The 27,353-nt window shown below is 41.9% G+C and overlaps 1 protein-coding gene across 1 annotated transcript in view; it reads right to left on the bottom strand.

Moving 5' to 3' along the window:
* Positions 1-27,353, bottom strand: part of LOC140713758 (FYVE and coiled-coil domain-containing protein 1-like) — a 223,568-nt gene that overhangs the window by 112,128 nt on the left and 84,087 nt on the right. Inside the window, exon 13 of the mRNA XM_073024245.1 lies at positions 4,414-4,625. Coding sequence (XP_072880346.1) covers positions 4,414-4,625 — 212 coding nt within the window. The remainder of the gene's footprint in view (positions 1-4,413; positions 4,626-27,353) is intronic.

Below are 27,353 nucleotides of genomic sequence, written 5' to 3'. Positions count from 1 at the left end.
GCAAAATGAGTTCTAAGGTATCGGAAAAGCTTAAAAGACCTCGTAAGGGTGTTACACTTATGAGGGTGTAAAACTAGACATAATTAAGCGTTTCGATCGTGGTGAATGAAGTTAGGACATTGTCCGCACGTTGAACTTGCCTGTGTCCACCATCTGCACTATTTATACGCAGAGAGAAAGAATCTTGAAAGCTGCCGATGTTACTGTTGGTTATGCTTGTAGCAAAGTGGTCTCTTTTAGTCGGCATCCAATAATGGATAAAATGGAAGGTCTATTACTTGAGTGGATCGATGGGTGTACAAAGCGTGGTGTTCTGTTAAGTTAGCTTATACTTAAGGAGAAATCAGTCAGTCTTTTTAATAAGCTGAAACAGAAAGCACTGGACGATGGTGATGAAAGTATTGCGAAAGTGGATGCTAAATGTAGTCATGGGTGGTTTGATCAGTTTCTGCGGTGAGGGCAGCTTCATAGCTGAAAGTTTACTAGAGAGAGTGCTTCTGCTGAGACTGTTTCCATTGGGACAGTTTCCACTACGCTAGTAGAACTATTTAGTGAGATTATAAGCTACATGGTGAGATTTCTGCTATGCTAGACAGTGCTGCAATAATTGCAGAAAGGTATTTCTGCTTTATATAGTCTGTGTATTTATCATATCATTCCTGCTTTTACTATATGTTACTGTTATTTTAGGTTTTATGTGTTATTTGGCATGATTTTGTAGGTTATTTTTTGGGTCTGGGAAAGCTAACAAATTTTTCCCATATACATAAATGGTAATTGCTTCTTCACTTTACGACATTCCGGCTTACGAACCGTTTCATAGGAACGCTCTACCTTCGGCTAGCGGGGAAACCTGTACTGACTACTGTTCAGCGGCCTGAATATGACTCCCATCAGGATCTTTTTATCCTGATGAATGGTCTCGGCCTCAAACACTGACTGTTTACTCTTTTCCATTGATACTGCCTGGTCTGCTGAGTTCCTCCAGCATTTTGTGAGCAGTGTCTGTTTAACCTTACAATTTCTTAACTCTACCCACAAGGATCCTACATCTTCTGATACTATGCAATCTCTTTCTAAAGATTTGATTTCATTTTTTTTACCAACAGAGCCACTCTACCCCCTCTATCTACCTGCCTGTCCTTTCAATACAATGTGTATCCTTGGATGTTAAACTTCCAACCACGATCTTCTTTCAACCATGACTCGGAGATGCCTACAACATCATAACCAGCCAATCTCTAACCACACTATAAGATCATCTAATTTATTCCATATACTGTGTGCATTGAAATACCCTTCATTACCCTTTTCAATTTTGCCTCTTTGTTATACTTCAACTCATCCTACTGACTGTAATTTTGTCCTATCATGCCTGTCCTTCCTCACAGTCTCACTACGCAATGCATCCACTTGCATACCAACCGCTTCATCCTTAGCCCTTTCACTATGATTCCCATCCCCCTGCCAAATTAGTTTATACCATCCCCCAACAGCACTAGCAAACCTGCCCACAAGGATATTGGTCCTCCTCGGGCTCAGGTGTAACACTTCCTTTTAATACAGGTCCTACCTTCCCAAGAAGAGATCCTAATAATGAAAAAATCTGAAACCTTGCCCCCTGCACCATTTCCTCAGCCACACATTCATCTGCCACATCATCCTATCTTTACCTTCACTTGTATGTAGCACAGGCACCATTCCAGAGATTACTACCCTGGAGATCCTGGTTTTCAGCTTACTACCTAACTCCCTAAATTCTCTCTTCAGGACCTCCTCCCTTTTCCTACCTATGGCATTGGTACCAATAAATACCATGACTTCCGGTTGCTTATTCTCCCAGTTTAGAACGTTGTCGACCCGATCTGAGACAAATCTGACCCTGGCACTTGGGAAGCAACATGCCACCCAGGTGTCTCTTCTACATCCACAGAATCTCCTGTCTGCTCTTCTAACTACAGAATCCCAATCACTACTGCACTCCTCTTCTTCCCCTTTCTTTTTTTGAGCCACAGAGCCAGACAGTGTCAAAAACTCGTCGTTGCAGCTTCACCGGTAGGTCATCCCCAACAACAGTATACTTATTATTGAGAGAACAGCTACTGTAGTATTCTGCACTAGCTGTCCCTTCCCTTTCCCTCTCCTGACAGTCACCCAGGTACCTACCTCCTGAACTTAGAGAGTGACTACCTCATTGTAGTTCCTATCAATCACCTCCTCATTCCTTCCAATAGTGTTGAATTCAATTAAGTGCAATGTATTTTGAGAACACAAATGAGGTCAGAGGTTTCACAATGAATAGTAGGGCCTTGGGGAATGTTACTGAACACAGGAAACTCTGCAAAGAATTTCCAGAAAGTGGCATCACAGTTGGAGAGAGTGATGAAGAAGGCTTTTGGCATACGTGTATTATATTAAATTTTGTAAAATATTGGATAAATATCTGGAAGGTCAAATGACAATTTATGATCCTGTAGTATTTGAAGTCTATTAAGTAACTGGATTCTTTCTTAGTCTCAAGTACCATTAACATGAGGATGTCTGTTAATGTCTAAATATCCATTGGTCACTTTGAGAACCAGGTTGATGGATTCTTTCCTAGTATCTGCAATCGGGTTTACTGTTTATGTGTGTAAACTTTAATGTCCTTTTGTGAGTCTGCAGAACGTTGTGTCCAAAACATTGATAGACAAATGGATGAAGTGTGACCATTAAAGTATGTCACTCATTTATGCGGTTAATGGACACAGGATGTATGGAAAAAAAAACAAGCTGTGTTGAGACAAAAGAACAAAGTTGTCTATTTCTGGGTCTCTCTGCCTTGTGGAGCTTGTGCATATATGAACTTTGCACAGGCCAGACTCGTGATTGGTGCCTGGGACCCAGGCTGGTTTCGTGAACGAGTTGAAATTCGGGGCTCTCCCAACAACAGCAATAATCAAGTGAAGACTAAGAGTCATGAGCCCTGAAATCTTCGTGCCTTGTGGAAATCTTTGTGACTTGCTTTCTTGTATTTTGTGAGGTTTATTTGTGCTTTCTACTTTATGATAATAAATTAGGCTTAAGTTACTTTGCTGTGCTTGTCCAATTATTACCACATCTCTAAAACACTCAAATAGTTTGGATCTGATTAATTCAGCCCATTACAATACCGGCTGTCATCAATCAGGGCACTGTGATTCTGCCAAGTTATGTAAATAGGCTAAGTAATTGGTAAGGCAAGTAGTCCAACAAGCCGGTACGTTGGCCTTTACTGCAACGGGATTCGAGTTTAAGAATAGAGAGGTGTAATTTACAGTTGTAAAGGGTGTTCGTAAGGCCACACCAGGAATATTGTACACAGTTCTGGTCCCCTTACCTAAAAAGGATACACTAACACCTGAGATATTGTAAAGGAGATTCACCAAGCTAATTCTAGAATATGAGTGCTGTTCTATCAAGAGACTAGACTGTTTGGATTTCCATTCCTTGGAGTTTAGAGAAATGACAAATAACCTTATTCAAACATGAGATCCTAAGGGGGGGTTGGCAGGGTAAATGTTGAGATGTTTTCACTACCAGGGAAAAAAGGCAGGAGCTGCAAAATAAGAGGCTGCTAATTTAAAACTCAGTTGTATAGAAATTTCTTCTTCCAGAGGGTAGTGAATCTCTGGAATTCTCTGCTCCAGAGAGTGGTAGAGATCAGAATTTTAGATATATTTAAGATGGAGATAAATAAATACTTGAAAGAAGGAATTGAGGGTTATGGGAACTGGTACAGAAAAAGATGTGAGTCAGGTATAAATCAGCTATGATCGTAATGGGTGGTGGAACATGCTTGATGGCCTATTCTTAATTCAATCTCTTTGTGTTCATGTATTTTATGTGATCAGGTAACCTGCTTGCACTCATCCCATTTCAAAGTATAGGAACAGAAGTATGCCCTTCAGACTTCCAAAATATAGGAACAGAAGTATGCCCTTCAGACTTCCAAGTCTGTTCAACAATTTAACTAGATCTCAGCTATTTTGTAACTTAATCCTTATCAGCCAACTTGTTATCGCAACGATCATCTAATACAAACACACTGTTCTCAAATGACAACATTTTGGTATTGACAGTTCCTGCTTTCCAATGGGTCATACATCTACCTGCCAGATTTAAAATAATACCTGAAATTCTGCACCTTTGACAGTGATGCCCTCCCTCAGTACTGCGGATTATATCTTGTCAGTGGAGTGTCATCACTATGCAGAAATGAATTTCATTTTAAGTGACTGCTACATAAATGATGAGTAACTGTTAAACTACTGGAACTGACTATAAATATGGTAACAACTTTGTTACTTCAAAGTCCAAAGTTCAAAGTAAATTTATTGTCAATGTACATACAGCATATGCCACCAGATATCTATCTATATCAAGAATTATTACCTGTGTTTCTGGAAATTTGCCTTTCTGAGATTGATCGTGAAGGAGATTCATCAGGACTGTTCGTTGTATCTGATGATCCAGGGTCATTTAACCGTTGAACAACTGCACTATGTTCCATGTAGCAAGCTCTGCAGCAGCGCTCTCTTTTACCACTATGTTTTGTCATTACAAAATTATTACTACAATAATAGCAGAAGATACGGCCACAAAGTCTGAAAAGGAACAAAGCAGAAATCATTTTCCAGCCGTCAACAAACATGTACCTGAAACCAAATTAGATATGTCTCTTGGATGACTATTTATGCCCTTCATTTTCACCTATAATAAAACATAAGTGACATAATTTCTGCACAGCGTTTTTAATGAACACTTTTATTAAATTTAGCAAAGCAAAAGGATCAGCAATGGAAGAATGGATAGGTGTGATTAGTGATGGGTCTGTGGAGACTGATGTGGTTTGATGTATGACTGGAGATGGAGATTGGCGTGGCTTGCTGTATGACTGGAGTTGAAGACTGACATGTGAGTAGAGGACACACATAGTTTGGTGTGTGACTGGAGAAGGAGACTGGCCTAGCTTGGTGTGTGACTGGAGGAGACTGGCCTGGTTTGGTGTGTGACCAAAGATTGGGACTGAAGTGGTTGAGTGACTGACTGGAGATGGAGACTGATGAGTGACTGGAAATAGAGACTAGCATTGTTTGCTGTGTGACTGAAGAAGGAGACTAGTGTGGTTTGATGTGTGAGTGGAGTATGTGTGTGAGTGTGAGACTAGCATGTGACTGGAGTAGAGGACCAATGTTATTAAGTGTGCAATCCTCTGGTAATGTACAGTCTCCATTGAACAGACCCCAAATAACCATCATCAACAGAAGCACAGTATTGAAACAAGGAGATAAATGTCAAAGCTTTCAAAGGCCCCACAGAATCTGTTCTTCTCAGTCAGCGTCTCACAGACAATCCATCAATTGTGAGTTGTTGGACTGACTGTGAGACAATCCATCAGGGACTGCAAGTGTCCACAATTTATGGATTGTCCTAAAACCCATTATACCTGAAGACAAATTTTCAGTAAGTGATGTTGTGAAATTAACAGAGAGTAAAAAGAACTAAAGAATCACAAACATAAGGAGTGTCTGTATTAAAAAGTCCAGTATTACCCAAGATAATTCAAACAGCTTTAAAGACTCCTAAAGGCAGAGGTCCAGCAGAAAGCTCATAGAAAACTGTACAAGAGGCTCCTGAAGACTCTGACTTGCATGAATTCTTCAGTGCTGTAAAAACCATCTCTGGACCACACCACAGTGCAGTTTGTGAATATTGTACACTCTGGCCACTGTGGACTGATATTACAAGGAATGAGGGATGAAAGTGGTTGATAGGATGCCAGTCCAATAGGCTGCTTTGTCCTGGATAGTGTCAAACTTCCTGACAGTTGTTATTCCAACTTTATTATTCCAAGTTATAATTCATGTGTAATTATAAATGACAGAAAAGTACATGAGTCACATCTCACAAGATACCAAACCTTTGACCTGCTCCGTTAGTTACAACCTTTATCATTTATCACAGGCCATTTGAGTTATAATCATAGAGCACAAGAACACAGAAACAAACCCTACTCCCCATCTAGTCTGAGCCAAACTATTATTCTGCCCAGTCCCATCAACCAATGCTTTCCATAACCTTTCCATCTATGCACCTATGATGGTGTTGGTGTCCTTCCATGGGCTGCAAAAAGTTCCAAAATGCATGTGGCTTTCCTCCAAACAATAGTCTTTCAAGTCACCTCAATGATCTTCAGATCTCACCAACGTCTGAAGAACCTGGAACAGTCAGACACAGCCCCTTTAAGGCTCATCACCATCGCCAAAAGCAAGGCAGGAGGTGGGGGACTCCAAACCAGGCTGAAAAGCAGAAGGACGAGGCTTCCTCTACACAGCACCTTAGACAATAGACAATAAGTGCAGGAGTAGGCCATTTGGCCCTTCAAGCCAGCACTGCCATTCACTGTGATCATGGCTGATCATCCACAATCAGTACCCCATTCCTGTCCTCTCTCCATACCCCTTGACTCCGCTATCTTTAAGAGCTCTATCTAAATCTTTCTTGAAAGCATCCAGAGAATTGGCCTCCACTGCCTTCAGAGGCAGAGCATTCCACCACTCTCTGGGTGAAAAAGTTTTTCCTCAATTCTGTTCTAAATGGCCTACCCCTTATTCTTAAACTGTGGCCTCTGGTTCTGGACTCCCCCAACATCCGGAACATGTTTCCTGCCTCTAACTTGTCCAATCCCCTAATAATCTTATATGTTTCAATCAGATCCCCTCTCATCCTTCTAAATTCCAGTGTATACAAGCCCAGTTGCTCCAATATTTCAACATATGACAGTCCCGTCATCCCGGGAATTAACCTCATGAACCTACCCTGCACTCCCTCAATAGCAAGAATGTCCTTCCTCAAATTTGGAGACCAAAACTGCACACAGTACTCCAGGTATGGTCTCACCAGGGTCCTGTACAACTGCAGAAGAACCTCTTTGCTCCTATACTCAACTCCCCTTGTTATGAAGGCCAACATGCCATTAGCTTTCTTCACTGGCTGCAGTATCTACATGCTTACTTTCAGTGACTGATGAACAAGGATACCTAGATCTCATTGTACTTCCCCTTTTCCTAACTTGACACCATTCAGACAGTAATCTGCCTACCTGTTCTTGCCACCAAAGTGGATAACCTCACATTTATCCACATTAAACTGCATCTGTCATGCATCTGCCCACTCACCCAACCTGTCCATGTCACCCTGTATTTTCATATCATCTTGTTAGTAAATGTGCAGTCGCTGGAGAATAAAACTGAGAATCTGAGGTCAAGACTGCTGTATCTGAGATAGCTGAATGTCTTCTCAATTGTACGCTGTATCGAAACGTGGATTTCTCCCAATATGCCGAATGCAGCAGTTAGTCCAGAAGGATTCACAATTCACAGAGTGGACTGAACTGCAGACTCGTGAAAGGCAAAGAGAGCTGATGTATTTTATGGTTAGCTCTTGTCAACCATAAAATGTAGATGGAAGGTTTGTGATACATATTCACTTCTTGTTTTTTTTTCACTAAGCTTGCTTTCTAAATAGCAGCTGCAACTTGAAAGATCATAATCAGATGCAAGTAAACTTCTAACTACCGTTGATGTCGGATTATAAGCCGCTACTTTTTTCCCACATTTTGAACAGCTTTGAACACTGCGGCCTTTACTACGGTGCGGCTAATGCATGTTTTTTTTTCATGCCGCCAAAAACATTTTGCCTCGTAACAGTAGACCAATAAAATTGATGAGTAGTTCACAGAGGTCCAATGAAATTGTACGATAAATCAAGCGCACTTTCACAATCAAATTATTGTAAATCAGTCATTTGTACTCACCCTCATCAACATGGAAAACACTCGAAGAAAAGCATTGTGCTGCCTTTATGGCAGTTATTTAGTTTATAATATTTTCGCTTAGTAATTCATTTGTTAGTATTTTCTAGTTAAAGTTAGAAGTACTACATCCCGGGATACTATGACGTCACATCCGGTTTCGCCGCGTCTTGTGGGAAATACCGGTTTGCGATAAACGGGAAGGTGGGGGCATTAGACCCGCGCGATGATGCAGCTTTTAAGTTAAAGGCGATCAATAACTTTTCCTGGTAGGCTGCAGTATATATTTTTTTACCAGTCGTTAGGAGATATTGGAATGTATACGCAACGTAATTTGTGTGTTACCGATACGTATGTATATTTAAAAGTAGCCGTGTTACAGGCACGGTTCGAAAAAAAGCATTTGCAATATGTATTTGTTTATGTTACCATATGGATTTAATTAAAAGTTAAAAAATCCTCACGTGTAATATCTTTCTGTGTAAATATCTCATATTACAACGTGGGACACCTGCGGCCTAAAATCCGGTGCGGCTTGTACAAGTACAAAATTGATTTTCTTTCTAAAATTAGAGCCAGCGGCTTTTAATCAGGTGCGCTGTGTAGTGCGAAATCTACGGTACTAGTTTGTTAAGTTTCTGGTCTTAAATGAAACTGCAGACTCTTGAAAGGCAAAGAGAGCTGATGTGTTTTATGGTTAACTCTTGTTTGTGCTCCTAATGAAGCAGTTCTGCGACCCTCATGTTTCTGCTACTTGGAACACAAACAGTTGAATGCCACCCATTCAACTTACCTCAGGAGTTGAAATACCACCAGCAGCCAACTATAACCTAGCTCTCACAATGCTGCATGACTCTCACAGCTTGAATGTTATCTATAAATGTGCTGACAATACAAATATTGTTCTCAGAATTTCAGATGCTGACAGGAGGGTTTACAGGAGCAAGATATATCAGCTGTTTCAGTGGTGTAGCAACAATAACCTTGCACTCAACATCAAAGAACTGATTGTGGACTTCAGACAGAGTAAGATGAGAGAGCAAACACCAGTTCTCAAAGAGGGATCAGAAGTAGAAAGAGTGAGTAATTTCAAGTTCCTGACGATCAACATATCTGTGGACCTAACCTGGACCCAGCATATGGATGCAGCTACAAAGACAGCATATGAACAGCTATATTTCATTAGGAGTTTGAGGAGATTTATTATGTCACCAAAGACACTAGCAAATTTCTACAGATGTCGCGAATAAAACATTCTAACTGGCTGCATCACCATCTGGTATGTGGGGGCGGGGAGGAGGGGGTAGCTACTGCACAGAACTGAAATAAGCTGCAGAGAGTTGTAAACCTAGTCAGCTCCATCATGGGCACTAGCCTCCATAGTATCCAGGACATCTTTAATGACTGATGCCTCAAAAAGGCAGCGTCAATCATTCAGGATCCCCATCAGCCAGGTCTTGCCTTGTTCTTATTGCTACCATGAGGAAGGAGGTGCAGAAGCTTGAAGGCACACACTCAGTGATTTAACAACAGCTTCTTCCTCTCTGCCATCCAAAGTTTGAATAGACATTGAACCCATGAATTCTACCTGATTACTTTTTTATTTCTATTTTTGTATTGCGTATTTAACGATTTAATCTATATACTTACAGTAATTCACATTTTCTCTCTATAATTATGTATTATTGCATTGTACTGCAGCCACAAAGACAACAAATTCCATCACATATGCCGGTGACATTCAACCTCAATCTGATTCTAATGCCTTCTCCAAACAGCCAATCCTGATGCATTTCAAATTATAGTTAAAGACTTCATCCTGGCTTGTTTGAAGAAAACCCTGCCCAGTGTATAACCTGTAGCACCAGAGATCCCAACATACTAGACCACTGCTATACTAAGATAAGGAATGCCTATTGTTCCTTGCCCAGACTGCATTTTGGTAAATCAGATCACCTGGCTGTCATTCTCCTACCTGCATACAGGCTAAAAAAAACAAGGCTCCAGAGATTAGGACACCAAAGAGGTGGTCGCAGGAGGCAGAGGAGCGATTACGGGATTGCTTTGAATCAGTGAACTGTGCCTTGTTCAAGCACTGATCTATGGATCTGAATCAAAACACCATGGTTGTAAGGAATTTTATTAAAGCAGCTGTAGATGAGTGTGTCCCCACTAAATCATTCAGTCTTCCCCAATCAGAAGCCTCAGATGAAACATGAGATCTGAAATCTGCTGAGGGCCAGACCAGAGATATTCAAATCTGGAGACCAAGAAAGCTACAAGAGGTGCAGTTATAATCTCTGGAAAGCCATCTCATGGGTAAAGTGGAAATTCCGGATCAAACTTGAATCAATGAGGGATGCCCTGGCAGGCCTTGAATGCTATCACCTCCTACATAGTTAAATCAAACGACATGGGAGACAGCAGAGCTTCGCTTCTAGATTAGGTCAATGCCTTCTACGCTCACTTTGACTATAGAACATGGGGGAACCATTGCAAAGCCCCACATCCCCTGATGATCCTATGATCTCAGTCTCTGAAGCCAATGTGGGTTGTCTTCAGGAGGGTGAATCTACAGAAAACATCCAGACTGGATGGGATACCTGGCCATGTACTAAAGACCTGTGCTGACCAACTGGATGATGTGTTCACTGAGATCGTTAAACTCTCGCTTGGCAGTGTGTGGAACCCACCTGCTTTAAGCAGGCTTCTATTACGCTGGTGCCCATGACCTGCCCGAATGAATATCGCCCAGTTGTGCTTACATCCATAGTGATGAACAACACACACAAAATGCTGGAGGAACTCAGCAGGCTAGGAAGCATTTTATGGAAAAGAGTACAGTCGCTGTTTGGGGCCGAAACCCTTTGGCAGTACTGGAGAAGAAAAGCTAAGGAGTAGATTTAAAAGGTGGGGGGAGGGGAGAGAGAAACACAAGGTGACAGGTGAAACCTGGAGGATGAGGGATGAAGTAAAGAGCTGGGGAGTTGATTGGTGAAAGAAACAGAAGGCCATGGAAGAAGGAAAAGAGGGGGAAGAGCACCAGAGGGAGGTGATGGGAGGGCAAGGAGATAAGGTGAGGGAGGAAAAAGGGAATGAAAAAGGATGAAGGAGGGGAGGTGGAGGCATTACTGGAAGTTTGAGAAACCAAAGTTCATGCCATCAGGTTGGTGGCTACGCAAATGGAATGTAAGGTGTTGTTCCTCCAACCAAAGTGTGGCCACATCGTGAGAGCGATGGAAGCCATGGATGCATTTGTGAAGAAAGCATTACAGCACCTCTACTTCCTTAGGAGTTTGCGGAGATTCGGCACGACATCTAAAGCACAGATGAACTTCTATAGCTGTGTAGTGGAAGGTATATTGACTGGATGTATCACAGCCTGGTATGGAAACACCAATGCCCTTGAACAGAAAATCCTCCAAAAGGTAGTGGATTCAGCAGAGTACATCACGAGTAAGGCCCTCCCCACCATTACCATTAAGCACATCTCCAAGAAGTGCTCTCGTAGGAAGACAGCATCCATCATCAGAGATCCCCACCACCCAGGTCATGTATACTTCTCACTGCTGTCATTGGGTATAAGGTACAAGAGCCTCAGGACTTGCACCACCTGGTTCAAGAACAGTTACTAACCCTCAACCATGAGGCTCCTGAATAAAAGGGGATAACTACATCCACTTGCCCCATCATTGAAATGTTCCCACAGCCAATGATCCCACTTTTAAGGACTCTATATCTCATTATCTCATGTTCTTGTTATTTATTGCCATTTATTTATATTTGTATTTGCAAAGTTTGTTGGCTTCTGTAGTCTAAATGATCTTTCATTGATCCTGTTTGTTACTATTCTAAAGACTTGCAAAGTATACCCACAAGAAAATGAATCTCAGGTTTGTATATGGTGGTATATAGCGCTTTGATAATAAAATCCACTTTTGAACTCTTTTGAACTTTTAACCAACTTCTCACAAATTTTAAAACCAAACCCACATTCACCACTTCCACTGGCAGCTTGTTACTCACTGTCACTACCCTCAGAGTGAAGAACTTCCCCCTCATATTCCCTTAAGTTTCATAATTTTGTATACCTCTATCAAGTCTCCCTCATTCTCCTTCACTCAATAGAATAAAATCCTAACCAATTCAACCTTTCCCTATAACTCAGGTCCTTAAGATATGACAATATCCTTGTAAATTTTCTCTGTACTATGTCAATCATATTGATACCGTTCCTGTGAGCAGGTGGCTAGAACTGTACACAATACTCCAAATTAGGCCACTCCAACATTTTGTTCAACTTCAACATAGCATTCTAATTCCTAACTCAATATTTTCATTCATGAAGGCCCATGTTCCAAAAGCTCTCTTTGAAACCCTATCTAGCTATGATACCCCTTTTAGGGAATTATGGATCTGTATTCCCAGATGCCTCTGCCCTACCACATTCCTCAGTGTTCTATATTTCACTTTGTTAGTCCTATCTTAACTTGTCCTCCCAAAGTGCAACACCTCATAACTACTTGCATTAAATTCCATTTGCCATTTTTTTATCCCATTTTACCAGCTGGTCCAGATGCCACTGCCAAGCTTTGATAGCCTTCTTTGCTGTCCACTATGCCCCCAATCTTGTTGTTATCCGCAAAGTTGCTGGCCCAGTTTACCATATTACCATCCATCTCAGTGATACAGATGACAAACAACAAAAAACTAAGCGCCAATCTCCACGACACACCACTATCACAGTCAGAGAGGCAACCATGTACTATCACTCTATGGCTTCTCCCATGAAGCTAATGTCAAAGCCCATTTGCCACCCCATCCTGAATGCCAAGTAACTGAACCAACTGCTTGACCAATCTCTGATGCACGACCTTGCTAAAGTCCATGTAAACTACATCCACTGTCTTTCCTTCATTATCTTCCCTGGTAACTTCATTGAAAAACTCATTATGACCAGTTAAAACTATGATCTACCACACAGAAAGTCACGTTGACTATCACTAATCAGTCCCTGTCGTTTCCAATACTTACTGTATATATCTGGTCCCTTAGAATACCTTCCAATAGCTTACCCACTACTGACATCAGGCTCACTGGTCTATAACTTTCCTGCTTATTCTTAGAACCTTTCTTAAACAACAAACAACATTAGCTATCTCCAAATCTCCAGCACCTCACCTGTAGCTAAGAATGTTTTAAATACCTCTGCTAAGAACCCCTAAGTTTCTGCAGTAGCCTCCCATAACTCGAAGGAAACATCTTGTCAAGCCCTATAGATTTATTCACCTTAAATTGTCTCAAGACAGCAAGCATCTCGCTCTCTGAAATCCATATAGGACCCATGACCTCACTGCTGTTTTGCCTCACTTCTAGACTCTGTGTCTATATACTGAGTAATTACAGATGATTAAAAATCCATTTAACGTCTCCCACATCTATTTCGGCTCCATGCATAGTTGACCACACTGATGTTCAAAAGGACCAATTTTGTCCCTTGCTATCCTTTTGCTTTTAATAGAAACCCTTAGGATTCTCCTTCACTTGGTCTGCCAGAGCAACCTTAAGTCTTCTTTTAACCCTTCTGATTTCCCTCTTAAGTATTCTCCTGCATTTCTTATATACCTCAAGTACTTCATTTGTCCCTTGTTGTCTATACCATGCTATGCACCTTTCTTTGTCTTAGCCATGACTCCAATATCTCTCAAAGACCAAGGTTCCCTAAGCCTGTTAGTCTTACCTTTTATTGTGACAGAAACATACAAACTCTGTACCCTCAAAATTTCACTTTTGAAGGTCTTCCATTTACTAAGTTCCTAACCAATAGTGAGCGCCATAATTCTGATAGAAGGAAACTTGGCGATTACAATGCCACTGAATGTCAAGGATAGGTAGCTTGGCTCTCTCCAATTGGAGATGGTTAATCCATGGCAAATTTGTGACACAATGTTGTCACTTGCCTGAATAATGTTAAAACAGAAAAAATCAGAATAACCAGTTTAGAGAGATATCGTTACAGAGATAATGTGCAAATTCCACATTGATAGCACACATGATTAGAATTAAACCCAGGTTTAATGTTGCCCTTTTGATGTATGTGGTAATGTTTGACTGTAGCAATGAGAGATTGAAAATGTCTTTGAATACACCCACCAGTTGGTTGGCACAACTCACAGCCCTATCATGTACACAGGTAGACAGGCCTACCAGGGCCTGTTGCCTTGCAAGGGTTCATCCTCTTGAAGGATGATCTGACTTTCCAGTTGAGTGAACTCAGCCTTTTTTCCTTGGAGATACAGAGGATGGGAGGTGACCTGATAGAGGTGTATAAGATGATGAGAGGCATTGATTGTGTGGATAGTCAGAGGCTTTTTCCCAGGGCTAAAATGGCTAACATGAGCGGGCACAGTTTTAAGATGCTTGGAAGTAGGTACAGAGGAGATATCAGGGTTAAGTTTTTTTACGCAGAGAGTGGTGACTGTGTGGAATGTGCTGCTGGTGACGGTGGTGGAGGAGGATACAATAGGGTCTTTTAAGAGACTCCCGGACAGGTATATGGAACTCAGAAAAATAGAGGGCTATGGGTAACCCTAGGTAATTTCTCAGATAACGACATGTTCGGCATAGCTTTGTGGGCCAAAGGGTCTGTATTTTGCTGTAAGTTTTTTTTATGATTTCAGTCTCCAAGACAGAGATCATAGGGTCAATGGATGCTGCAGGTATCTTCATAGTTGTAATTTTATTCACCTTTTTAAAGCTTTTTATTTTCCTTTTTGTGCTCATCTGGGAGTGAAGGATTCATGATGTTAGGTTTTGCTTTGTAGGAAGTAAAGGCCTGCAAACCCTGCCAGAGTTGATGTACATCCGATTCCACCTGTAACCTCAATCAGTATTGTTCTTATGCTCTTGAGATAGCCCGCCTTAAGTCAGACCTGGCCTTCTTGTACACACATCTAGCCCTTAGCAGACTACAAATGTCCTGGTTCACCCACAGCTTTTAGTTCAAGTAGGTACAGTATGTTCTTGTAGGTACACGCTCATCCACAAAAGTTTTAATGAAGTCAGTGACAACTGTGGTGTACTCATTCAAACTCAAAGATGAATTTCTGAATACTGTCCAGTCCACCAACTTAAAGCAATCTTTTCTCCTTTGTGGTTTAGACACTATTAGTGCTTTATGTTAAGAAATAGTTTGTGCTTCAGAAACGGTTTATAATTTTGGAATGTTTTGTGTTGTTTCATGATTCAAGATAATGATCCAATGATTCGAGGTAAGATAGAAATACTCTGTGAGAGTTGGAAAATGTTCAAGATAAAATCATAAGACATAAGATATAGGAGCAGAAGTAGATTAATCGGCCCATCAAGTCTGTTCTGCCATTCAATCAAGAGCTGACCCAATTCTTCCAGTGATCCCCATTCCTTTGCCTTCTCCCCATACCATTTGATGCCCTTGCTAATCAAGAACCTATCTATCTCTGCCTTAAATGACTTGGCCTCCACAGCCTCTCGGGGCAACAAATTCCACAGATATACCATCTGACTAAAGTAATTTCTCTGCATATGTTCTAAATGGACGTCCTTCAATACTGAAGTCGTGCCTTCTTGTCCTAGACTCCCCTACCATGGGAAATAACTTTGCAATATCTAATCTGTTTGGCCTTTTAACATTTGGAATGTTTCTACAAGATTCCCACTCATTCTCCTGAACTCCAGGGAATACACCCCAAGAGCTGCCAGACATTTCTCATACGGTAACACTTTCCTTCCTGGAATCATTCTCGTGAATCTTCCCTGAACCAATGTCAATATATCCTTTCTAAAATAAAGAGCCCAAAACTGCACACAATACTCCAAGTGTGGTCTCATGAATGCCTTATAGAGCCTCAACATCACATCCTTGCTCTTATATTCTATACTTCTAGAAATTACTGTCAACATTGCATTCACCTTCTTCACCACTGACTCAACCTGAAGGTTAATCTTTAAGGTATCCTGCACAGGACTCCCAAGTCCCTTTGCGTTTCTGCATTTTGAATTCTCTCCCCATCTAAACAATAGTATGCCCGTTTAGCCATTAATCCCATAGTACAAATCATTGATATACATCATAAAAATCAGCGGTCCCAACACCAAGCCCATGGAACTCCCCTGGTAACCAGCAGCCAGCCAGAATAGGATCCCTTTATTCCCACTCTCTGGTTTCTGCCAATCAGCCAATGCTCCACCCATGCTAGTAACTCCCCTGTAATTCCATGGGCTCTTACTTTGCTAAGCAGTCTCATGTGCGGCACTTTGTCAAAGGCCTTCTGAAAATCCAAGTACACCACATCTACTGCATCTCCTTTGTCTACACTATTTCTAATTTCCTCAAAAAATTGCAGTAGATTAGTCAGGCAGGACTTTTTTCCCTTCAGGAAACCATGCTGCTTTTGGCCTATCTTGTCATGTACCTCTAGGTATTCTGTAATCTCATCTCTAACAATCAATTCCAACAACTTCCCAACCACTGATGTCAGGCAAACAGGTCTATAGTTTCCTTTCTGCTGCCTGCCACCCTTCTTAAATAGCGGAGTAATATTTGCAATGTTCCAGTCATCCGGTACGATGCCAGAATCTATTGATTCTTGAAAGATCATTGTTAATGCCTCCGCAATCTCTCCAGCTACTTCCTTCAGAATCCAAGGGTACATTCCATCAGGTCCAGGAGATTTATCCACCCTCAGACCATTAAGCTTCTTCAGCACCTTCTCAGTCGTAATTTTCACTGCACTTTTTTCACTTCCCTGACACGCTTAAATGTCTGGTATACTCAAGATGTCTTCCACTGTCAAGACTGATGCAAACTAGGCATTCAGTTCCTCTGCCATCTCCGTGTCTCTCATTACATTATCTCCAGCGTCATTTTCTATTGGTCCTATCTGCTCAACTCCCTTTTACACTTCATACACTTAAAAAAACTTTTTGTATCTTCTTTGATATGAGTTGCCAGCTTCCTTCCATTCCAAAATTTCTCTTATTTGGAATTTTTCTGTCTTGCACTTCCCTCATTTTTCACAGAAACTCCAGCCATTACTGCTCTGCTGTACTTCCTGCTGGTGTCACTTTCCAGTCAACCTTGGCCAGTTCCCCTCTCATGCCATTGTAATTTCCTTTATTCCACTGAAATACTGATGCACTGGAATTTAGTTATTCCTTCTCTAATTTCAAAGTGAACTTGATCATACTGTGATCACTGTTCCCTAAAGGTTCCTTAACCGTAAGCTCCCTTATCACCTCCAAATTATTGTATAACACCCAATCCAGCACAGCTGATCCCCTAGTGGGCTCAACAACAAGCTGTTCTAAAAAGCCATCCCTTAGACATTCTACAAATTCTCTCTCTTGAGGTCCAGTACTGGCCTGGTTTTCCCAGTCCACTTTCATGTTAAAATCCCCAATGATTATCATGACATTGCCTTCTGACACGCCTTTTCTATCTCCTGCTGTAATTTGTAATCCACATCCCAGCTGATGTTTGGAGGCCTGTGTACAACTGCCATTAGGGTCCTTTTACCCTTGCCATTTCTTAACTGAACCCATAGAGATTCTACACCTTCCGATTCTTTGTCATACATTTCTAATGATTTAATACTATTTCTTATACACAGGGCCACACCAACCCCTCTACCTTCCAACCTATCTTTCCAATACACCGTATATCCCTGGACATTCAACTCCAATGGCACCCATTCTTTAGCCAAGTTTCAGAGATGGCCGCAATGTCATATTGGCTAATCTGTAGCTGAATTTCAAGATCATCCATTTTATTTCTTATGCTGCATGTATTCAAATGCAACAGTTTCAGTCCAGTATTTGTTGCTTTCTGTTTTAACTGCACCATGCCTCTATTGCCCTGTAACTCATCCCACTGGCTGTGATTATGCCTCATCTCCTGCCTGACCTTTCTATCACCTCTGTTGCACTCTATCTTTGATTTACTGTATTTCAGTTTTCCCTTCCTCAGCCCTATCATTCCAGTTCCCATACCCCTGCCAAATTAGTTTAAACCCTCCCTAACAGCTCAATTAAACCTGCCCGCTAAGATATTGGACCCCTTTGGGTTCAGGTGTAACTTGTCCTTTTTGTACAGGTTGTACTTCCCCCAGAAGAGGCCCTAATGATCCAAGAACCCAAAGCCATGCCCCCTACACCAGTCTCTCAGCCAAGCATTAATAGGCCTGATTATGCTATTCTTGCACTCATTAGCACATGGCACAGGCAGCAATCCCAAGATTACTACCTTGGAGGTCCTGCTTTTCAACTTCCTACCCAACTTCCTGAATTCTCTTTTCAGGACCTCCTCCCTTTTCTACCTATGTCATTGGTGCCAAAGCGTACCAAGACTTCTGGCTGTTCACCCTCTCCCTTCAGAATACTCTGGACATGATCTAAGACATCCCGTACTCCGGCACCTGGGAGGCATCACACCATGCCGGTATCTCTATTAGGCTGACAGATCTTCCTGTCTATTCCCCTCACTATGGACTCCCCTATGACTACCGCATTCTTCATCTTCTCTCACTTCTGCACCACAGAACCAGGCTCAGTGCCAGAGACCCAATCGCTGTGGTTCTGTCAGGTCACCCCCCCCCCCCCCCAACAGCATCCAAAACGTGATAATGATTACTGAGGGGGATGGCCACAGGGATGCTCTCTACTAACTGAGCTCTTCCCGTTCCTTCCTTGACAGTCACCCACTTATCTGACTCCTGCAGCCTTGGGATGACTAACTCCTTGTACCTCCTATCTAACGCGTGCTAACTTTCCCTGATAAACTGTAGGTCATCAAGCCGTAGCTCTAGATCCCTAACACAGTCTCTCAAGAGCGCAGATGTGGCCATCTGGGAGAGTGGTAGATTCCATGGATTCCCACATCTGACACCCAGAGCAAAGTACTAACCCTACAGACATGCTATTATTCCTCTAAAAAAAGAAAGAAAAAAAATAAAGACGGTCCACTCACCCATTTACCTCATCAGAGCCCACCCTCTGTTATCTCTGCCTCTCTCCGTCTTTCTATTACTGAGCTTCGGCCCTCTCTTCCCCCCATTCCTGATGAAGGCTCTCGGCCCGAAACGTTGGCTACTCTTTTCTCACGGATGCTGCCTGACCTGCTGAGTTCTTCCAGCGTTGTGTACGTATTCTTTGATCCACAGCATCTGCAGTTGTATTTTTGTGTTTTGAAACAGGGACGTAAACTAGCTTTTGAAGTTTGAGTAGCTACAGTATAATCTCCCTTTAGTAAGGGTATTTCATGGCCATCTGGAGAAAATGAGTATCATGTGGTATTTTACATCTATACTTTGACAATAAAATAAACCTTTGAACCTTAGAGTGTTCGAGACTACTTATATCTGATAGGGCTTGAGGTCTTTGAGTTTAGAACTTCACAGTCAGCAAACCCAATACCAACGTAGTATTACTAAGTTTGCAGGTGATACAAAGATAAGGTGGTATTGTGGATAGAATAGAATACTGGCAAATAATACAATCCAGAAAGCTGAAATAATAGGTGATATTTCAAAATTACAACCAATGGCATAAATACAATGGCATAGTTTTATAACATGATACTTCGATAACTGATGACAATATCTGACAGATATGCATGATTAACATATATTCAGCTATTCTGACCTTAAGGACATACTATGTGGTTTTGACACAAACTCTGAGACTGGGTTTTCCAGTGTACTTCTATTTCCTCCTCTCACATAAGATAGGTTAGAAGATTAACTGACTACTGTAAACTATGCTTCTATTTTTTGTAGATTGCAAAGGGATCAATGACAAATATTTTATGCAAATCTAAGAGAGAGCAGGGAAATAAAGCGAGGTGGAACTAGGATACATTGCAGTATCAATATATCAAATCTTAAATTGTTTCTTATTGAAGGGAATATTCAAAATCATTCTTACTAGTGATTACTTATGTTTCTAAACTGATTTTAATCTTGATCAGATCTTTGCTAAAAATGTTTCCACATGTTTAACAGCCAGTAAGTCCCACTGATGATCTAGGTGCTTTGTTCCAGTCAAATGAGGCTTACACTGGAAATCTTCAAAACTCATTGTGGTTCCATTGTCATTTTTGCTTTGGGTTTAACTAAGGCCAAGCAAGTTAAATATTGTCTGCAAAGTCCTTTAAGACGACTTGAAGTTGTTAAAGAGGTTAATGGAAATGTAGTTTTTTTCACAAGCATGGCTGGAGATTTGGAGCAGGGGGCAGGGATTCAGATTTCTGGATAATTGCAACTTGTATTGGGGTCTGTGGGACCTGTATGAAAGGGATGGGTTGCAACTGAATCTGAGGCAGACCAGTATTCTTGCGGGCAGGTTTATAGAGCTGTTGGGAGTGGCTTAAACTAATATGGCAGGGGGATCGGAAACAGTATGATAGAGCTGAGGATGGGCTAGCAGGTTTATAAGTAGATGATGGATGTAACATGAATTTAAGGACGGACAAGCCAGTGACTGGGTACAAATGCAGACAGAGCAAAGAGTTAAATGGTACCACAGAGGCAAAACTCAAAAGGGAAAAGAATGCTGAACCAAAGGTGCAGTATTTAAAGATGCATAGCATTCAGAATAAGGTGGACACTCGTGGCGCAATTCGAGATTGACGTTGTGGGCATCACTGAGCTGTGGCTGAAAGAAGGCCATAGTTGAGAGCTTACCATCAAAGGATATACTTTGTATCCAAAGGACAGGCAGGAAGGCAAAGGCGGTGATGTGGCTCCATTGGTAAAAGGTAGAATTACATCTTCAGAAAGGTGACACAGGGTCAGAGAATGGTGAATCTTTGTGGGTGGAATTAGGAAACTGCAAGGGAGTTACTGGAATATAGACCTTCGAATAGTAGCCAAGATGTGGGGTTGAGATTGCAAATATAGCTGAAAAAGGCATGTAATAGGGTAATGACACAATCGTAATGGGGGGATTCCAATATGCAAAGGGACTGGGAAAATCAGGCTGGTGTCAGATCACAAGCGAGGGAGTTTGTTGAATGCCTACGATGGCTTTTTTGAGCAGCTTGTGCTTGAGCCTACTCGGGGAAAAGCTATCTTAGACTGGGTGTTGTGTAATAACCGAGATCTTATTAAGGAGCTTCATATAAAAGAACCCTTAGGAGGCAGTGATCCTAATACGATTGAATGCATACTGTAGCTTGAGAGGGATAAGCGCAAGTCAGATGTGTCAGCATCACAATGAAATAAAGGGAATTACAGAGGCATGAGAGAAGAGCTTGTCCAGGTGGACTGGAGGAGAATGACGGCAGAGCAGAAATGGCTGAAGTTTCTGGGAATAGTTCACAAGGCGCAGGATAAATATATTCCAAAAAGGAAGAAGTTCTCACATGGCATGGGTGGGCAACCGTGGCCGACAAGGGAAGTTGAAGACTGCATAAAAGCCAAGAAAATGGCATATACGCCAAGGAAGGGAGGAGGTTAGGAGAGAAAATGGCACCTAATGGCGACTCCTTTGCTTGCATCTTCAGAAACAGCTCTATTTTTATCATTAATTATATCTCCATTTTTCTCTTTCAGGGTTCTTTTGAAGACCCTGACCTGGAGTTACACATTGACTTTGGTTCTTCATGGGAATGAGACCAGCTCTCAGGGTTCAACAACTGGCTGTTATTTGATAGGCCAAGGATGCAGCCTAGATTAGCTCACCTTTGGAGTTCCTGGATCTCGTGGCTCTGAAGGCGGGCGGACCGAAGGTCAGTGCCTCTGTAGGGATTCGGTGTGTTGTGGGAGACAGGATGGAAAGCAGCGAGCTGGCTGCCATTTGTGTGCACAGAGACCCAAGTTCTTTGGGCACAGAGCTCAGAAAAAGCAACGCAACAGACTTTTAACATCGTAAATCACCAAGTTGTTTGTTTGTGTCCCCTCTCACTGTGAAACAGAGATGCCTCTTTTTCCCTTATTAGGGAGAGCGAGCACCTATGGTATGTCAAATACCGGGTAAACGAGTAGCCTTTGGGGTACTGCAAGTCTGTGTCTTTGCTGATGCTTTGCTGCATACTTGAGTGCTCGGTGGTGGATGCCAATGCTTTTTTTTGCTGGTGGGGGAGGGGGGATTGTTGCTTTGCAGTTGCTTATGCATCTTTCATTTAACTGTCATTCATTCTTTGGGGACACTCCTCTGTTTTCGTGGATGGTTGTGAAGAAAAAGTATTTTAGGATGTATATTGTACACATTTCTCTAACATTAAATGTATCTTTGAAACCTTTAATACAAAGTAGCAAAAGTGAGTGGGAAGTTTAATGACTGGGAAGCTTTTAAAATCCAACAAAAGGGAACTTAAAAAGATATAAGATGGGAAAAGATGAAATACGTAGGCAAACTAGCCAATAATATAAAGTGAGATATTAAGTTTATTTTTTTAGTTATATCAAGAGTAAAAGGAAGGTGAGAGTTGATATTGAACCACTGGAAAATGATGCTGGTGAGCTAGTAATGGGGGAAACGAAGAAATGGCAGATGAACTTCATGGGTACTTTGCATTTGTCTTTACTGTGGAAGACACTAGCAGTGCGCCTTGAGTTCTGTGAGTGTCAGAGAGCAGGAGTGAGTGCCATTGCTATTACAAAGGAAAAAGTGCTAGACAAACTTAAAGATCTGCAGGAGATTAAGTCACCTAGACTAGATGGAATACATCCCAGAGTCCAGAGAGAGATTGCTGAAGAGATAATGGATGTACTGGTCATGATCTTTCAAGAATTACTTGATTCTGGCATGGTCCTGGAGGACTGGAAGATTGCAAATGTCACTCCACAATTTAAGAAGGGAGGATGGCAAAAGAAACTATAGGCAGTTAGCCTAACATCAGTGGTTAGGAAAGTGCTGGAGTCTATTATTAAGGATGAGGTTTCAAGGTACTTGGAGACTAATGATAAAATAAGTCAAAGTCAGCATAGCTTCTGTAAGGGGAAATGTAGCCTGACAAATCTGTTAAGAGTTCTTCAAGGAAGTAACAGCAGTGTGGACAAAGGAGAGGCAGTGGATATCACTTACTTGGATTTTCAGAATGCATGTGATAAGGTGCCACAGTTGAGGCTGCTTAACAAGATAAAATCCTTTGATGCTACCGCATTAATACTGGCATGGATAGAGGAATGGCTGACAGGTAGGAGGCAGCGAGTGGAAATGAAGGAGGCCTTTTCTGGTTGGCTGCCAGTGACAAGTGGTGCTCCTCAGGGGTCAGTATGGGAGCCACTACTTTTTGCATTGTTTGTCAATAACTTAGTGGAATTGATGGCTTTGTGGCAAAGTCTGCAGATGATACAAAGATAGGTGGAGGGGTAGGTAGTGCTAAGGAAGCAATGCGATTGCAGCAGGGCTAGACAAACTGGAAGAATGGGAAAATTGGCAGGTGGAAAACAGTGTTGGGAAATGTATGATAATGCATGTTGGTAAAAGGAACAATAGTGCGGACTATTATCTAAATGGGGAAAAGGTTTAAACATCAGAAGTGCCAAGGCACTTAGGAGCCCTCGTGCAAGACTCCCAGAAGATTAATTTACAGGTTGAGTCTGTGGTAGAGAAGGCAAATGCAATGTTGCCATTTATTTCAAGGGGAATAGAATAAAAAAAAGCCAAGAGATAACACAGAGCCTTTATAAGACACTAGTCAGGCTCCACTTGGAGTATTGTCAACAGTTTTGGGCCCCATATCTCTGAAAGAATGTGTTGTCCTTGGAAAAAGACCTGAGGAAGTTAAGGACGATGATTCCGGGAGTGAAGGGGTTAACATGAGAAGCGTTTGGCAGCTGTGGGCCTGTACTCAATAGAATTTAGAAGAATGCATGGGTATTTCATTGAAAACAACTGAATGTTGAAAGGATTCGATAAGAGTGGATGTGGAGAGGATGGGGATAGCCAGAACTACAGAGAACAGCCTCAAAATTTAGGGGTGTTCTTTCAGAACAGAGGTAAGGAGTAATTTTCTATAGCCAGAGAGTAGTAAATCTGTGGAATGCTCTGCCACAGACTGCAGTGGAGGCTAAGTTTGTGGGTATACTTAAGGCAGAAGTTGATAGTCTCCTAATCAGTCAGGACATCAAATAATGCGAGAAGGCAGGTGTATGGGATTGAGTGGGATCTGAGATCAGCCATAATGGAATGGCAGAGCAGACTCGACGGGCTGAATGGCCTCCTTCTACTCCTATGGCTTATGGTCTTATGACTTGAGAGATATACCAATGGATTCCTAAATGCAGAGAAGTCAAAATATTATTTTCAAGTCCTCTACCAGAAATCCTGCTAGATGTTGTAAATCATAATACTGACCTATCCAGAGTTGAAGTCAAAGTATAAACAGCTAAAAACTAACTACAGTCTATTGAATGTAATACAAGAATAATGTAATACATAATATCCAATCAGAGTAAAATAGCTTGTGCTGAACAGATGGCAACAGAAGAAACTGGCTACTTCACCCCACAAGGACAAGGGAACTCCAACACAGAAACGGTTGAGTATAAGCACACACTTGAGTCAAAGGTGGTGTTCAAGCTCGAGTGACAGTATCAAGCACATATTTAGTGAACTTTGGCTGATGAGCCTGTTGCACATTCAGAGACATAACAACAGAGCTTTATCTTATTTTCACCCACTATTTCTACCATTGTTGGTAGAATCTCAGGTGGCGACGAGAGGGTGTACAGGAGTGAGATATGCCAACTAGTGGAATATTACCACAGCAACAACCTGGCACTCAACGTCAGTAAGACAAAAGAGCTGATTGTGGACTTCAGGAAGGGTAAGACGAAGGAACACATACCAATCCTCATAGAGGGGTCAGAAGTGGAGCGAGTGAGCAGTTTCAAGTTCCTGGGTGTCAAGATCTCTGAGGATCTAACCTGGTCCCAACACACTGATGTAGTCATAAAGAAGGCAAGACAGACAATAGACAGTAGGTGCAGGAGTAGGCCATTCGGCCCTTCTAGCCAGCACCACCATTCACTGTCATCATGGCTGATCATACACAATCAGTACCCCGTTCGTGCCCTCTCCCTATATCCCTTGACCCCGCTATCTATAAGAGCTCTATCTAACTCTCTCTTGAATGCATCCAGAGACTTGGCCTCTACTGCCTTCTGGGGTAGAGCATTCAACATATCCATCACTCTCTGGGTGAAAAGGTTTTTCTGCATCTCTGTTCTAAATGGCCTACCCCTTATTCTTAAACTGTGGCCTCTAGTTTTGGACTCACTCATCAGCGGGAACATGCTTCCTGCCTCCAGCATGTCCAATCCCTTAATAATCTTATATGTTTCAATCAGATCCCCTCTCATCCTTCTAAATTCTAGTGTATACAAGCCCAGTCGCTCCAATCTTTCAACATATGACAGTCCCGCCATTCCGGGAATTAACCTTGTGAACCTACGCTGCACTCCCTCAATAGCAAGAATGTCCTTCCTCAAATTTGGAGACCAAAACTGCACACAATACTCCAGGTGGGGTCTCACCAGGGCCCTGTACAGCTGCAGAAGGACCTCTTTACTCCTATACTCAATTCCTCTTGTTATAAAGGCTAGCACGCCATTAGCTTTCTTCACTGCCTGCTGTACCTGCATGCTTGCTTTCATTGACTGATGTACAAGAACACCTAGATCTCGTTGTACTTCCCCTTTTCCTAACGACTCCATTTAGATAGTAATCTGCCTTCCTGTTCTTGCCACCAAAGTGGATAACCTCACATTTATCCACATTAAACTGCATCTGCCATACATTTGCCCACTCACCCAACCTGTCCAAGTCACCCTGCATTCTCATAACATCCTCCTGACATTTCACACTGCCACCCAGCTTTGTGTCATCAGCAAATTTGCTAATGTTACTTTTAATCCCATCATCTAAATCATTAATGTATATTGTAAACAGCTGCGGTCCCAGCACCGAACCTTGTGGTACCCTACTGGTCACAGCCTGCCATTCTGAAAGGGACCCGTTAATCACTACTCTTTGTTTCCTGTCAGCCAGCCAATTTTCAATCCATGTCAGTACTCTGCCCCCAATACCATGTGCCCTAATTTTGCCCACTAATCTCCTATGTGGGACTTTATCAAAAGCTTTCTGGATGTCCAGGTACACTACATCCACTGGCTCTCCCTTGTCCATTTTCATAGTTACATCCTCAAAAAACTCCAGAAGATTAGTCAAGCATGATTTTCCCTTCATAAATCCATGCTGACTCGGACTGATCCTTCTACTGCTATCCAAATGTGTCGTAATTTCCTCTTTTATAATTGACTCCAGCATCTTTCCCACCACTGACGTCAGGCTAACCGGTCTATAATTCCCTGTTTTCTCTCTCCCTCCTTTCTTGAAAAGTGGGACAACATTAGCCACCCTCCAATCAGCAGGAACTGTTCCTGAATCTTTAGAACATTGGAAAATGATTACCAATGTGTCCACAATTTCTAGAGCCACCTCTTTAAGTACCCTGGGATGCAGACCATCAGGTCCCGGGGACTTATCAGCCTTCAGACTCAATAGTCTATCCAACACCGTTTCTTGCCTAATATAAATTTCCTTCAGTTCATCCTTTACCCTAGTTCCTTTGGCCACTATTACAACTGGGAGATTGTTTGTGTCTTCCCTAGTGAAGACAGATCCAAAGTACTTGTTCAACTCATCTGCCATTTCCTTGTTTCCCATAATAAATTCACCCTTTTCTGTCTTCAGTGGTCCAATTTTGGTCTTAACTATTTTTTTGCTATTCACAAACCTAAAGAAGCTTTTACTATCCTCCTTTATATTCTTGGCTAGTTTACCTTCGTACCTCATTTTTTCTTGGCGTATTGCCTTTTTTGTTATCTTCTGTTGCTCTTTAAAAGCTTCCCAGTCCTCTGGTTTCCCACTCATCTTTGCTATGTTATACTTCTTCTCTTTTATTTTTATACTGCCCTTTACTTCCCTTGTCAGCCACGGCCGCCCCTTACTCCCCTTAGGATCTTTCTTCCTCTTTGGAATGAACCGATCCTGCACCTTCTGCATTATTCCCAGAAATACCCGCCATTGTTGTTCCACTGTCTTCCCTGCTAGGGTATTGTTCCATTGAACTTTGGCCAGCTCCTCCCTCATAGCCCCATAGTTCCCTTTGTTCAACTGTAATACTGACACATCCGATTTTCCCTTCTCCTTCTCAAATTGTAGGTTAAAACATATCATATTATGGTCACTACCTCCTAATGGTTCCTTTACCTAAATCAGGTTCCTTTTCCACAACACTAAATCCAGAATTGCCTTCTCCCTGGTAGGCTCCAGTACAAGCTGTTCTAAGAATCCATCTCGGAGGCACTCCACAAACTCCCTTTCTTGGGGTCCAGTACCATTCTGATTCTCCCAGTCTACCTGCATGTTGAAATCCCCCATGACAACTGTATCATTACCTTTGCGACATGCCAATTTTAACTCTTCATTCAACTTACACCCTACATCCAGACTGCTATTTGGGGGTCTGTAG

This window comes from Hemitrygon akajei, chromosome 20, assembly GCF_048418815.1.
Source record: "Hemitrygon akajei chromosome 20, sHemAka1.3, whole genome shotgun sequence".
Taxonomy (NCBI): domain Eukaryota; kingdom Metazoa; phylum Chordata; class Chondrichthyes; order Myliobatiformes; family Dasyatidae; genus Hemitrygon; species Hemitrygon akajei.
Note: the sequence above shows the minus strand (reverse complement) of the source record. Positions and strands in the feature narration are given on the sequence as shown.